We start from the raw sequence: 12,246 nt of genomic DNA, 5'->3' as shown, positions 1-12,246 counted from the left end.
ATACCCAACTACACACCAAAAATACAATTTGTAACTTTAAAGTGAGTCTTCAAATTACTGAAAAGAAAAGGATTATAGGTAGGGAAAATATGCTTTACTACACTATTCAGTACAATTGGAAATAGTTGTCAATGTTCTGGGCATGAGATCCTTATCTTAAAGACAACCTTATGATAGCTATGTGCCAGAAAAATGCATTGTATATGGAAGAGTTCCCAGCAGAACATAAAATGGCTTCACCAACATATGATGAAAATATAAAATTATAAACAGCATGTTTTTCTCTGAAATGCAGTTTATTGAAAAATTAAAAATAAAAAATGTCATCTGGATAGAAGAAAATAATTCTCACCTTATCAGATTGAGAATTCTCATGCAAGATCCTAGCATCAATAGCAGCAGCCAGCAAATTATTTGCAGCAGTTATAGCATGAATATCTCCAGTCAAATGAAGATTGAACTAGAAGGGGGAAACAACAAGATCTTTTTATAAGAAAATATTTAATTAAATTCACTAAGACAAATTAGCAGCACAAATCATTGCTATCTTCTTGAGACTGCAGCTCTCAGGACAGACAGCTGTCAGGGTAGGCTAAGGATTTCCAGGTAAAATACACTGGGCCATATGAAGGATTTGTTTTCATCTGAGAACATGGTAGACTACTCTTAAGTGTGGTCAAAGCCAAGAATATCTTCATTCTTTGCTAAATGCTTCAAGAATAAGAAGCCAAGAGCTACAGTTCCACATCATTAACACTGAACCAGTTTAGCATTACTAACTGACCTGGACCAGAGGTGTGGATTACTGCTGAATCTGCCCCAAAGCACAGCACGCATCCTGGCCTTGGGGACATGTGCCAGCTTTCTGTTAGCTGCAGGACACAGCCCCTAACCTCACAGGCATGAACTTCACTGATACAAAGTTTAACAAGCAAAGTTTTGTGAAAATTCTGAAATGAGCATCTTAAATTAAGACAGGTACTGTATTTTTAATGTCTGACAGAAGGAGTTGGAAGGTCAGTTTTAATGGCACTTCAGGGCTGACATAGAACTCTGCTTGGACCAGCTGTGCACGGTCAAGGTGGTTCCTGACCAGTTCTGGCCACAGAGAGATTTTGCTGAGCTCTAAATCAGATTCCCTTGGGGTGAAACTGCCACACATTTCCAAACAAACACTGTGAATATCATAGAATCATTAAGGTAGGGAAAAACCTCCAAGATCGTCAAGTCCCATCTTCAATTGGATACCATCATGCCTATTAAGCCACAACACAGACTGCAAGTTGAAGCTATCTCACCTCCTCCATGGGGATGACTTGAGCATATCCACCTCCAGCTGCTCCACCTGCACAGGGAAGCACAAGGTCACATCAGTTTTGGAAAAAAACAATCTTTAAACACACAAAGGGAAACATACAGCAATGATGACACATTCTTGGTATTTTGATTTCTGTTAGGTCAGTGATGCACCCAAATAAACATTACTTCCTTAATCTTGTTGGCCTTTTTTTTTTTTTCAGCAGGCAGTAAAAAGGGAATTCCTGGTCTGGAATGAAAGCATATATGTGATGGGTGGTACAGGCTCTGGCTATGTAAGGGCTACCCTCTGCTCCTGCCCAGATTTAGGACACATTTAGTCATGCACATGCAGCTGCTGGGTGGAAAGACAAAGCAGTCACAAGCAAGCACTGCTTCTGAATGAAACCTTCACACCCTTGCCTGAACACTCCTTACCCTCTACCTCTCATGGTACAGGCAAAGAAATTTGCTGTAGCCTATGCACAAGTTGAGTGGAGGGATTAAAGCACTCACATCACCAGTCTTAGCTGAGAAGTACCAAGCACCAGGAGCCTTCCAGCTGAAACCAAACTTGTTAACTTAAACTTCAGCAAAGCAAAGCAGAGCAGATGGGGAGTGCTTGCCCAGTTAGGCACCAATTTCAGCTGAGAAATGGCAAAAAAAGATTGCATTACTTCCTATCAGCATTGAAGATGGGCTTGAAATCTGGCTGGGTATTACTTGGCCTTCAGGATCTTACAGGGTTTTAGGCTAAAAGGCAATAATAGGCCACGCTCAGAGGTGACAGCTCAGGAGAACAGAGAAGAGGTTCAGACCCAGCCAAACCTGTGCAGCTAACAGTGAACCACAACTGCTAAGTTCATTGTACTGCTGGAAATATCCAGTGAGGACCTTTTCTCAAGGAATAATTAGACAGGAATATTAAAAACTTATTTAAAGAGTCTCCAAGTAGAGGGGTGGCTGGAAGGGTGTGTTACACAAAATTCCTCATGGCTAATTACATTCCTCTGCCTTTCATTATGTTTAGGTTTTGTCTGCATTATCAATACATGTTAAGTGCAGGAACATAGGTGTGAACCTTGCACAGGAAGTTGTGTGCAAGAAACCTTAATCTATTAGTTACTCAGGTATTAAATATGCTACTACTGGGACAATCCAGAGTGAAGCAATTAAGAAATTTAAGAAGAAGAAATAAATTTTAAAAGACAAAAAAACCGCAGTATTTCCTTTTAATCTGAAAGAGGTCATAGGTTCAGCAACATTATGTACCTTTCACTCCAAAAGTAGGTCCTTGAGAAGGTTGTCTCAGACAAGCAAAGGAATTAATGTTAAGGTGTGCAGTAAGTGCCTGAACGAGACCAACTGTGACTGTGCTTTTCCCCTCTCCTAGGGGCGTAGGGGTTATTCTAGAAAAACAAGAAAAAGATTAATCAAATTCTTTGCTGATGTCAGCCTGGCTAAGGGTATCAGAACTAAGAGCTTTTGATTTCAATGAAGAATATTTGTACAGCAAATTTCAATAAGATTACTTTATCTTCACAAAAATACTGCCACAATGTTAGCCCCTAGCTCAAGCTGGAATGCTAATATACATGTGTCTTCTATTTAAGCAATTTACTATGATAGCAGAAAAAGAGAAGATTATTTTGGCAAAAGTTCTAAAAAGAATATATTGAATTTAGGCATTTTTATTACAGCACAAAAGTCTCACCAGTTTCATTAACAAACCATCCATCACGATACTCCAAGCATGTATTAATATTTTTCTGCAGTAATGCATGAAATCTTTTATTCCCACTGCTCAAACTTTGAATGAAATAATAGAATATTATAAGTTAAATAACCAACACTTTTATTTGTAGAACTCAACTATGCCTCTCCAGCTTCCATGTCACCATAACCCTCAACAATGACAGATCAACTGCTTTTTAAATAAAGCAGGACACAAAATTCACTATATTCAATTGAACATGATTTAACTCTACACTTTTGTTTCGGAAATTTAAGAGCAATAGGGGACAATGACAATCATAGTCCATACAAAAGATCAAAGCTTCAAGCTACAGCTCCCATATTTAGACTACGACTGAAACAGAATTTTAAAAAGACCTCCAAACTCAAATCAGAGACTCTAACCTATACTCTATTCTTGTCCCTAGAGGAGACTCAGTTCTTGCTCCTTTAGTAAAGGGACAATGACAGCTGATTTTGCAGTAGAATACTTCATCAGCCTTCAGTGAATGAGAGACACCTCAGATTAAATGCTCATCTCCCTGCTTTCAACAGCAGCACATTTGCTTATGAACCATGTTAAAAGTCTGTGTGCAGTGCTGGGGTTTTTCTTCGCTTTCTTTTTTTCTTCCCTGAGATATGAACACATCTCATGGCTTGAAAATGCACTTCAATGATTCCTTTGAGGCACAGCCTTTTCTTTTTCTGATTGGCAAAAGAAGAAAGCCCCAGTCTTCTTTCCACTCACACCACTCTCACACAAATCTTCCTTTTTGGCAAAGTGTAGCCATTCATATTTTTGGTGCCTTTTCTACCTGAAGAGAAGTACTTGGAGAAGCTGGTGTTAAGAACTAATGTTCATTCCCAAGGAAATACAAGCATGCACATGGATCCTAGTCAAAGGGGAGCCCTTACCCTCTGACCTCTCCAAAACTTGAGCTGAAACATCTAGCTCTAATTAGAAACACTTCCTTCCCCAACTAGTAATTTTTCAAAGATATTGCTATCCTCAGATCACAATTCAAATGGCACAAAAACTGTACTGTAATTGTAAGAATCAGTTTAGTTCAGTCAGTTCACAGATTGGCAAAAGCACTTCTTCGTCCCACAAAAGAAAATAGATGAAAAACATTAACTTTTCACATATCTGGTTTTTACAGCATCATCAGATCCTTGGCTTTTACTTTAAAAAAGATGCTCTGTATAGATATGTCTGGAAAAAGTTGGGTAGTTTGGAAGCAAGTCAAATTAACATCCTTATATTGTTCTAGGGAAAAACAAAAGCCAATTTAGAAAAGTAGTCTTTTAACTAAAGTTTTAGTGAAACTAACAGGGTTAAGCACTTCTCTAAGAGATTCCCTGAATTCTTCACTTTGATCTACACTTATGTGACCATGGGCCACTCACTTTGGGCACTTGGTTTTAGCAATTTTCTCCCACATTTTATAACATAGTGTTCACCAACCATCAGATCCTAAAACATCACAAATAACTTCGTATTCAGACTATTTCATTATCCTACAATGGGCACTTATTTAACTTAAAAAGAATTTTAGCAAAATATCTGTGTAGAGCTAAAATAAAGGTGGGAGATGTAGAGCATATCCTTTATCTACTCTCAAAAGCAGTTTTGGTCCCTGTTGTTTTTTTATCCATACTAGGCCTTCTTATTTCCTTCTGATCTACTGCAGGAGCACAGAATGCTACTTCATTTCTTTCACTTTTGAGTTTGCAGTTCCTAGAAGAAAGGGTATTTTTAATCTCTACATTGTCTGGACAGGGAGCCCTCAGGGTTTTACTGTTGCCACAGGGATATCTTCCTTTTTCCCACCATTTTTCTCACCTCCTTTTTCTCCCAGGATCCTTACTTTTGTAGAAACGTGTTTCTTTCAGAGAACCACAGCCAGGTTAACTCACACTACCAGTTTCACCTTTTAACTACTGTTCTAACACTGGTTTCCCCAAACTCATTCAAATAATTCTTAGCAGGGTTTCTGCTTATCCCTTGTCTCCTATTATCTCATTCACTTTTATCTATTGTCGTAATCACATTTACTTGATCCTCTTATTCCTGTGCATTAAAAGCAGACTTAAGGAATATGTGAGTAATCCTGAGGCATTATTGTGTTTAAGTACTTAACAAGGTAACAACCCTTGAAGCTAGCACTTATTTAAAAATAATAATAACAAAACAAAAAGAAAAACAATAACAAAATACCCAAAAGAAAAGCATTCTACAATGAAAGAGACACCTATAATTGTTTACTGGAAGCTACCAGTAAAGAACTTTCCACTGACCCAAAAAACTCAGTGCACACAATGGCTGCACTACTACAGAAAAATTCTCATTTGCAGGGCATCCTGTTGGTGGCTATCTCTATTTCTGAGCCTCAGATGTATGAAGTTCACACTCAAGAAAATTCAGAGACACCATCCCTAGTTGTTTACTTGGTGCAGCTCAAAACATGGCAGGTGGCTGATCTGGCATGCACAGCAATACAGGGACTCTCTACAACTCCTATGAAACCAGCAAAATCAAAGATGCAGACTCCTATCCAGCAAAGGAAACTGCAATTGAAAAATGCATAACCACAATGCATGTTGGTAGCATAAAGAATAATATCTACTTGTCACAGAAGAAAACAACACACTATCAAGTGTCACGTTACTAAAATACTCTGGTAACTTCACTGGCCTATTCTAGCATGACTATGTCATATGAACCAGAAAGCACTGGAGTTTTCTGTGACACAGACCTTTTTCCAGAAAGCAAAAAGAGAAACACACCACTGCTCATTGATGAAACTGGCAGGAAACCTCAAGAGCTAAACAGTTATTTATTAGTTTCAACAGTTACCAAAATCTCAGCTTTAAACATTAGTTAAAAGAAAAAGAATAAAAGGCGCCTGAAATTAAAAGAAAATTATATTCCAATAATTTTCCTTCCAAAGCTTATTTCAAATATCTTCTCTTTTGTACCTGCTCTACTTTGATTGGGTTTTATAAATAAAATAATCCACTTAAGCTGTTGTGTGGACACTGAGCTGTTTTTGCTGGCTACACTACTGAGCCCACACTCTTTCAGCTTAGGTCACTTGCTCACATGGGTATAGAATTACAACAGCCAATGGCTAACTTTAGCTCAATTGGGTGATGCTGTGTTTTAACCTTATGCAAATTGAGGAAAAACCTCCTTTTAAATGCAATAAATTTTAATGAACTTCAAGACTTTGAGAGCCATTTGCATTATTCTTCAAATTTCTTTAGTATGTTTTCAATCAAAACACAGAAACCCCACAATAATTTTCTGCCTTAAACTTTGCCACCTACCAAGCAGTCATCAGCTCCTTGGCAAAGTAAGTTTTCCGTAACATTGGAAAGCCTTCACTCCTTATGTATATCAAAACAAAGATAAGAATATGCAGGCTTCTTGTTTGTTTGTTATACATCACATTAGCTTACAGCAGAGCTGTTTCTGTGGGAAAGCTACATGAGGTCTCCCAAAGAGAAAATAAACAAACAGGGAGACATACACTGCACCAGCTGTAACCTCCTCACAGCTACACCAGCCACTGTGACTCCAGCAAGAACTTTACTGGATATGTGACAATTCTCTTTCTAATCCCCTATGTTCAACTCATATGTATCAGCAGATTGAAGGATTTTAATGAGATTGTAATTCCTGTGATCCACATGGAAACCTGCAAAGCCAGGCTATGGAGGCCATGGGCAACTGAGCTCCCACCCATGTATGTGTCCCATCCTAGATTACAGCTGCCAGAAATGCATTTCTGAGCACAGAAGTGTTGCAACTCTGTCACCTCATCCAGATGAGGTTATGGCAATGTTCCTTGGGTTGGGACTGGAGCTTCCAAATACAAAAGCACAGAGATTACTGTGAAGTTAAATGACTGAACAAAGTCAGGAACAGACTGAGGAATCCTCTACTCCAGACTCTCACAATCCACTACATACTCATAAGAGACAATCTCAATCAGGAGCTATGCAATGACATGACCAATATGTGACAATTGTCTCAACTATGACTTTACTTTCAACTGTCAGACAATTCAGGGCATCAACACAGGGGTATTTTCCCCTCTTATCCTTCTCTGTATCTTCCTCTAATTTTTGTTTCTCTTTTTTCTTAGCTTTTAAGCACCTTGCATCCCAAGAGACACAGTAAAAAGAAATATGATTCATTTTTGTTTTTCTCCATTTTTACCTTAATGAAAAGGTAGTCCATCACAGAACAATCTATTAATGTTAGGAGAAAGTACTGATTTTAAATTTTCCAGCATTCAAAATCCAACGCACTTCTTGTTAAAAGCAGCATTGTATTTCATATTTTCCCCACATTTTATTCTTTTTCATCTTTCATTTTTGGAGTGAATAAGCTTCCAGAATTGCCTGCTAAAAGCCACAGCACCAGAGCATTTAGGAACAAGATGCTGAAACATACACACACAGAGACATAGAATCTAACAAACTTCAGCTGTAATTCTATATTGTGTCTGTGAATATGCCATCTACATGCTTGAATACATGATTAGGTTACCCTGGACACTAAACTTAGCTCCTGGGTCAAGCACAAGCTGCATTCATTTGCATGCTCTCAGCTGGCAATGAGTGGAAGCAGTTTGAGTTAACAGATGCTGCAAAATACTATTCAGCACACTAAAATCCTGTTTACAGGCAGTTGATGCCCAAGAACCAATTACTCCATGATAACTTGTGGCTCTGCCCCCACAGGGTCTTAACAGAATCCCTAGAGAAAGTCAAACATAGACAAATAAAATAAAATAGCAAGAATGAAAAAAAAATAAAGAATAATGGTCTCAATACAGAAGTAAATGGAATTTATGAAGAAATAAAGTCTTCATCCTATTTTTGGGTGTCATGATCTGTTAATCAAACTGCAATATTTCAGCATGCAAAGTTTATATTGGATGAGATACTTAGCCACATTTGTTTGCATTCACAAAGAACAAAAAAGACTTTTCAGTTAGCAACTTTTTAAAGAGCCATAAATACAACTATCCTCAGAGATAAAAAAGTACATTTCAGTTGCATTTTCTTGCTCAGAACAACAAGCTGGGTCTCTAGCATACCAGGAATAAACTATACATGCATTTGCAGCAAATATTTATAAATTCCTAGACATTGTGAAACATTTCAGTCTGAATGTGGAATTAAAGGCACAAATGTTGCTGTCTGCATCATGGATGGAGTTTGGAGGTTTTGCAGTTTCTTGAATACACACACACACTTTACACTCTTTCCACATAAGAAGTTCCCATCATACATTACAAATATTTCAACCAGAACTGTAAGTATAAGCATGTATCTTAAATGTTTCCTTTGAAGCACTGAAAATTTATTCTGAAGACCTATACTGCATCATGATGAAAGGATTTTAAGTATCTTTGGTTATTGTGAACAAACATAATAACCCAAATGGTTGGCTCTGGTTGACCTGGCCAGGGCCAGGGAGAAGAATGAAGGCAAATGAGGATACTGTTTCACTCCCCAATTTCCACACTTTAGGGATACTTGATTTTCACTGCATTGAAAATTTCCCCATCAGAGTTCCCTGCATTTCTTACAATCATCATCTGCTACAGCCATTTCAGCAGAGAAGAGCAGCTGAGAGCATATAAACACACATTATATGTATATTTTACAAGTACTGGATTTCAAAGTCAAGCTTTGAACTCTCTCAGAAGAGAATGTTCCCACTGATGTAGCAACCTTGCCGGGGCACTCATCCTGCAGCAGATGTGGTTTTGCAGTAACCCCACAAGATGTAATGACTTCAGAGATGTTAAAAATAGCAACATATATTGCATCATCAGATAGGGTATGTACCAAACCAAGCCCTTGGTCTCTGAAGCACCATTCTGTATTGGTACATTTTATGTAAACTTAAAAGAGAATACAATTTTCTATTTTTTGCCAGCTTTTCATCTTGTTGGTCAAAACAACTGCATTTCTTCCACATGTAGATGCACTTCTTTCTGTGACAGCTGCTTGAGATACCTTCTTTGAAGGAGAATGGAAGACAAAGCAGTGTGAAGAAATGTTAGCACTGGTGTGTGCAATCTGACACGACTAAAATCCACCCAAATGGGGTTTTGCAACTTGCTATCTTTGCATCTCCAGACACCTTCAAATAACCTCTTCTTCTGTGAGAGGTTTGCTGCTAGGGAAGTCTGGATTAGTCTGCAGCATGATGACAAACTGGTGCTGTTGACATCATGAGCATGAAAATAGATGGCAGCAACTTTCTTCTAACTCAAATGCTGAACCTGTTTTGTTTCTCCAATGCCACAAAAAAAAAAAAAAACAAAAAAAAAAAAACCCCCCCAAAAAAAAAAAAAAAAACAAAATAAAACTCTGCCAAAAGAAACCAAGCTCAACCACCTATTATTTCTTACTCCTAACTGCTCCAGCATCCTCCAGGAGTATCTTTAATGCTGGACTTCTATCACATAGCTTTGATGAAAGCTTCATTTCTTGCCTGTGTCAGTTTTTTTTGACATCAAGTCTCTCAGTCTACAACAGCTCCACCTCAGACAGTGCCAGAAATCCAGACTGTTCCCACAGGAAGGCAGTAAAGCAAACAGTTTGAGAAACACTAGCCATGGTGAGGAATCAGTACATCAAGTTGGTTAACAACAGGCCCTTCCTGCTGGATCAGTCAAAACTGCACTTTAAATCTTCCTTTAGTTTAAAAGGAATCAACCAATAGATTAACTCAGAATATAAAGAACACACTGCAATTTAATTATTAATGAAAACCTTCACATGTTTGTTCACAAGTAGAAGTTTTCACTTAGTATACAACGTGAATGAAAAAGTTGTGTCACTGAATGCAAGAAAAACCTGAAGCTCTTCAGAAGAAAAGTGCATAATTCCTGCTGAGCATTGCATTTGCTATAATCGTGGGAAAAGCAAGCAGGATAAGCCTGCCTGGAGACATGTCTACATTTCAGAGAAAAAACATGGCTTTTTAAACTTTGCAATCTGTTCCTCAATAAAAAAAGTATTTATTGTTAATATCAACAGATTAGCATGTAGCTTCTGTTAATGTTTGTTTATAAACAGCCACAATACAAGTAGCCTTAAATATCCAAGTTAAACATTTAAAATTCTGATATAGCAGTAAGAAAGAACTCCACTCACCAACATTTCACAGAATGGTAGAACAAATTACCTTTTATAAAATATACTTCAGTAATAAGGGTTTGGAAGAAAAAGCTGGGTTACTTCAAAAAAGTTCAAAACCTGCTCACTTTCAGAAGAGATCAACATACAGATGAAAATATTCAAGATTCTTATTTGTGCAGAGTATAAAAAAGATGTAAGTTGCATGTTTATATTAATAAGAGTGGAAACAGCAGACATTAATGACATTACATAGCATTCTTACCCAGCAACTAGAACATATTTTCCATCTGGTTGATCCTTTAACCTTTCCAGCAGGGACAAACGTACTTTGGCTTTGGTTTGGCCATAGATCTCAATTTCATCTGTAAGCAATCCTATCTCCTTGGCAAGTACATCAACAGCTTTTGGACTCTGTGCTCGGGAAATCTCAATATCACTGGAAAAGAAAACAAATAGGAGCCAGGAGATTACTCTCAGCTTAGGTGGTCGACAACAGAGCACAAAACAACAGCAAATAATCCAACAATGGAGGTACTGTAATGAGTTTTTCAATTCTCTCTCACATTTTATTAACCAAACCTAAATATTTACCAACACCTAATATAACATTGAAAATCACGTACAGTGTTTGTTAATTGTTACAATTGCACAGAGAGCTCTTGTTTAATCAGATTCCAAATATTACATAATGCTTTCATATCAAGCTAGAAACGTGTCTGCTGGATGCTCAAGCATGTCCCACTGGAATGGATGTTTCTGGGTTTGTTTTTCCCTTTTGTTCTCCTCCCTCACAGCATATTTCAGCACATACAATTTACTAAAAAGTGCACGCATTCCTTAGCTAACAGCCACACAAACACATTGGCTAAACCCAAACCTTGAGCATGCAGCACCTTTCATCCAAGACAGCACCAACATTGCTACTCCCCCATGTGGGCACCAAAGGACACAAGGCATTTCAATACCAACTCCTGCACTTCTAAAACACAGCCAAACTAGGAATGGCCACAGAGCAGGACTCTAAAGCGCAGGGCTCAGCCAAGTCATCCAGTGAGCCTACAGACTACCTCCAGCAAGGGTGAGCAGCAGCTGAGGCAAGCACACAGATTCCCTGAGGGAATGTGGCCGTAGGGGATACTATTGTACCTGCAGTTCCTGACCTGGATAGCCTGAGGTCTTTGGGTTTAATATTCCATCATGGATTTTTCATTTGAGAGCTTGACTTCATTGCCCATTATATCCACACAACAGCTGTAAGCTCCTGCAGCACGGGAGCCCAGGGGTTGGCACAAGGGATGTGAAGAGGTGTCTCCTTGGGCTTTAAATTGCTCACATTACCACAAAAACAACTTTGAAGATTACCTTCAGCCTAACCAGACTAAATTTCTTCCTGTAGTTTCAGGTGATGACAGTATTTTTAAGATAGAATCTAGCCATGGTATGAAAGCTCAGGTCCTGAACTTTCAAACATTCTGCAAGACCTTAAATATTCACCAGTGAACATAAAACTACTACCAAATCTCAACTCTGTGTGTGGATTTTGGCCTTTCTGCATCCATCCAGTGACTGATCAGTCTGTTCCAACTTAATTACTTGCAATTCTTTGAGAAAATCTTAAACTGGCTCCATTATTCATTTATAGTTCTCAAGTATCCCGCTTTTGTACCCTGCAGCAGCTAAGTGAAACCCAGAAACCATCCACCTAAATAATGTCATAATCCAGTACTACAGGACAAGGATTTACTCAATCACAGCACTAACCTGGAACCTGCTTTCTTTCAAAGCCTTACTAAGTGCATTCTCTTTCATAGAAGGATATACCTTTGGCTTCTTACGTGCGACTTCAAACACAAGTAGCCGTAAAAATTTAACAAGAACACAAGATGGAGTGGCTTACAAACATCACAAAGACCATCTGAAGTTTTCACTCAGAACTTACTACATGTAAACAACTCAAGTCCCAGAAAATTCTTGCTAAGTTGGTGGTAGTGTGGTCCCTTAAAGATATAAGAAAGGAAAATTTTCAGGGTGACTATTTTCCTCTTA

General features: G+C 38.2%; 1 protein-coding gene across 2 annotated transcripts in view; it reads right to left on the bottom strand.

Moving 5' to 3' along the window:
• MTHFD1L (methylenetetrahydrofolate dehydrogenase (NADP+ dependent) 1 like) overlaps positions 1–12,246 on the bottom strand; it is a 137,322-nt gene that overhangs the window by 101,265 nt on the left and 23,811 nt on the right. For both annotated transcript variants that reach the window (XR_013773499.1, XM_079299279.1), the window contains exons 11-14: positions 10,463–10,636; positions 2,569–2,705; positions 1,299–1,345; positions 353–460 (exon numbers count right to left, since the gene is read on the bottom strand). Coding sequence is in view for 1 of the 2 variants with exons in the window: in XM_079299279.1 (XP_079155405.1) it covers positions 353–460; positions 1,299–1,345; positions 2,569–2,705; positions 10,463–10,636 (466 nt within the window). In the remaining variant the exon portion in view is untranslated. The remainder of the gene's footprint in view (positions 1–352; positions 461–1,298; positions 1,346–2,568; positions 2,706–10,462; positions 10,637–12,246) is intronic.

The sequence above is a fragment of the Erithacus rubecula genome (assembly GCF_903797595.1).
Source record: "Erithacus rubecula genome assembly, chromosome: 2".
Classification (NCBI taxonomy): Eukaryota; Metazoa; Chordata; class Aves; order Passeriformes; family Muscicapidae; genus Erithacus; species Erithacus rubecula.
This window is presented reverse-complemented; position numbering and strand designations above follow the sequence as displayed.